This window comes from Arachis duranensis, chromosome 10 (genome assembly GCF_000817695.3).
Source record: "Arachis duranensis cultivar V14167 chromosome 10, aradu.V14167.gnm2.J7QH, whole genome shotgun sequence".
Lineage (NCBI taxonomy): Eukaryota > Viridiplantae > Streptophyta > Magnoliopsida > Fabales > Fabaceae > Arachis > Arachis duranensis.
Genome location: NC_029781.3, coordinates 61,024,446 through 61,027,163, shown reverse-complemented (window position 1 = coordinate 61,027,163; position 2,718 = coordinate 61,024,446). Strand labels below are relative to the sequence as shown.

Genomic DNA, 2,718 nt, shown 5'->3' with positions numbered 1-2,718 from the left:
AGGGAATAAGGGTTGGAACTTTTATTCAGAAAAAATACTCTAACACTCTCACATCCCAACGAATTCCTGAGTTTGTGATCGAGTTACATTTTCTGTAGGGTTCATTCCATCTTCTTCTTTTTTTTAATTTATTTTACTGTAAACTTAACATTTCAATTAATCATATTTACTAAGTGTTCTCTACTTTCTCTATTTAATTTATCTTTCTGTATTTTATCGTTTAAGTTAAGAATCATTTGATTTAATTAAAGGCATTTTCATTGTCTTCTTTTAATTCTGATGCAAACCTTTTCATTTACTATGTATTTAGTTTTCAAAAACTTTAATTTATAAGTTTCATTCATTAATTTACAAATTTGCTCTATCTTTATTTCCAATTTTTGTCTAATCGAAGATGCTTTGATGCACTTCTAGAAAACTGGTACTCACATAGAGGAGTAGGTTTCGCTCCCAGATCACTAGATATTGAACCACCATCAATTTGCTAAAAATCGACAAAACAAATTGGCACGCCCGGTGGGACAGTTTTAAATCGAAGTGTGTCAAAATAAGTATTTTTCTAGTAATCTCTTAGTGTATGCAATTGCAAAGTGGGAAGATCTTTCACATGGTTGATGAAGTATCAAATGTGAATGGTGGTTCATCAACCAATAATAGTATACCAGTATCCATCCTACAAGCCGATGTATCTTCACGTTCGGAGAGTGCAATTAGAATTGAAAGTATAGCCGTTACGACTATTCAAACTGGAAATATTGGACGTAATACTCGTCCGCGTGGTCCTGTACCACCATATCAACCTCTATTAACTGCTGGTTGGCCCCCTTATAGTCTGCCTACTGGTTATACCCCACCGGTGGGTGGTTTTATGCCGCCTATCCGTTTTGGGAATGTAAATGGAGTGAATAATGTTCAAAACCCACAACATTCCGAAAATTCTCGTGATTATCATGTGGGTTCCACTTCGAACGCTGCTAATTCGATGGCTGCATATCGACAATAAGTGAAAGAAAGTCATCATGATCTGGTTAATTTACTGACTTAGCAAATGACTACAATTCTAAATCCCATGATGGCTGATCATGAATCGAGGTTTGAGCATCTTGCTAGACAAGTTGAGAGGATTTCTCGAATCGTCGATTATGATGAAGGTGAAAGGCATAATGCCTGGGGAAACAACGAGGGGATAGAAAATATTTTTCAAAATGAAAATCATATTCCAAATCGAGAAAATCCCCGCGTGGTTCTTCGAGGTGAAAATGATGATGACGTTTTAAATGGATTACGTGGTGATCGCTATCAAGTAACTAGGATTATAGAAGAGGTACTGAATCGGGTTGGACTGAATGTTGGTTTTATGAATCAACCACATTTTGTGTCTACTTTTCCCCAAGTGGTTCAGATGGCTGAAGTGCCAAGAGGGGTAAAAAATCTAAAAATAACTACAAAATTTGCTGAAGAAGTCGGAGAATCCACTATTGAACATGTTGCTCGTTATTTGGTCGAGATCGGAAATTTAGCCAATGATGAGAATTTGAAAATGAAATTCTTTCCTTCTTCATTGACAAAGAATGTATTTACTTGGTTTTCGAATCTCAGACCAAATTTGATTACAACATGAAATCAGTTGGAAACTGCTTTTTACGCTCAGTTTTATCGGGGGAAATGAATGTATAAGTTACCGATCTAGTAGCTTTGAAACGTGAAGATGGTGAAACTATCGATGATTATTTAATACGTTTCAAAAATGCTAGAAGTAGGTGCTATGTAACATTACCTGAAAGTGAGATTATGAAAATAGCAACTATGGGGTTGGGATTCTATATGCATAGGAAATCGCTTAATGTGCATATTCCTGATCTAGCTTATCTGGTTGAAAAGGTTCGGTAGACCGAGCTCATGAAAATGGAGAAAGAAAAACATAGAAGTGAACAAAGGTCAAAGAGTAAACCGTTTACTCGAAAAGAAAAGGTTGCTTATGTAACCATGGAATCCTCGAAGGAGGAATTCGATTTCGAAACAGAAGTCGATTTGGCTGAGCTTAAGAAAGGGCCCCCATATGTTTGCTCTTTACTGAAAAAGCTTCCTGGTAGTGAAAAGTCGAATGATTCAAAACCTAAAACTGGAAAGAAATATAGTTTTGAGATCTCGAAATCTGATCAGATTTTTGATGTGTTGCTTAAAGATAAACAATTAGTTTTACCTGAGGGTAGAACTTTACTTTTCGTTAAAGATTTAAAGGGAAAGCCTTACCATAAATTTCATCAAGCAACAAGTCATTCGACTAATAGTTGTGTCCGTTTCAGGGATTTGATTCAAGAAGCAATCATGGAAGGACGGTTGAAATTTGATGATGGCAAGAAAGAGATGAAGGTTGACGTTGATCCCTTCGAAGTTGACACTAGTTATGTTGAGCCCTACTTGGGGGTTAACATAGTTGGCATGTCTTATGATTTCGATGTGGCTCTTGATGATTTTGAGTCACAGGTGAGATCTGTTTATCCCAGGACGGGAGATGGCTTGCTGGATTTCTTAGTTCAGCAGAAGATCAAAGACCGGGACGTATCTATGTGTCCTCAGTGTAATGCTGTCTTCGATGCTGAGGCGGCAACAATCTTTGAAAAAGAAAGAATGAAGAAGGAATTGGCTCATAGGGAACATCAAGCGCGTCAAAGATAGCCAATTCGACGTATGGAGGGTTTTAGTTCAAAGATCCCT

The 2,718-nt window shown here is 37.0% G+C and overlaps 1 protein-coding gene across 1 annotated transcript; it reads left to right on the top strand.

The window, feature by feature from the left end:
* The first annotated feature begins 1,048 nt into the window (after positions 1-1,048).
* Positions 1,049-1,621, top strand: LOC107469960 (uncharacterized). Its single transcript, XM_016089341.1, has one exon. It carries the CDS (start codon positions 1,049-1,051, stop codon positions 1,619-1,621), a length of 573 nt encoding a protein of 190 aa, XP_015944827.1.
* The last annotated feature ends 1,097 nt before the right edge of the window (positions 1,622-2,718 follow it).

Coding starts and splice junctions, on each gene's coding strand:
- LOC107469960 (XM_016089341.1), top strand. CDS start 1,049: ATGACTACAATTCTAAATCCCATGATGGCTGATCATGAATCGAGGTTT.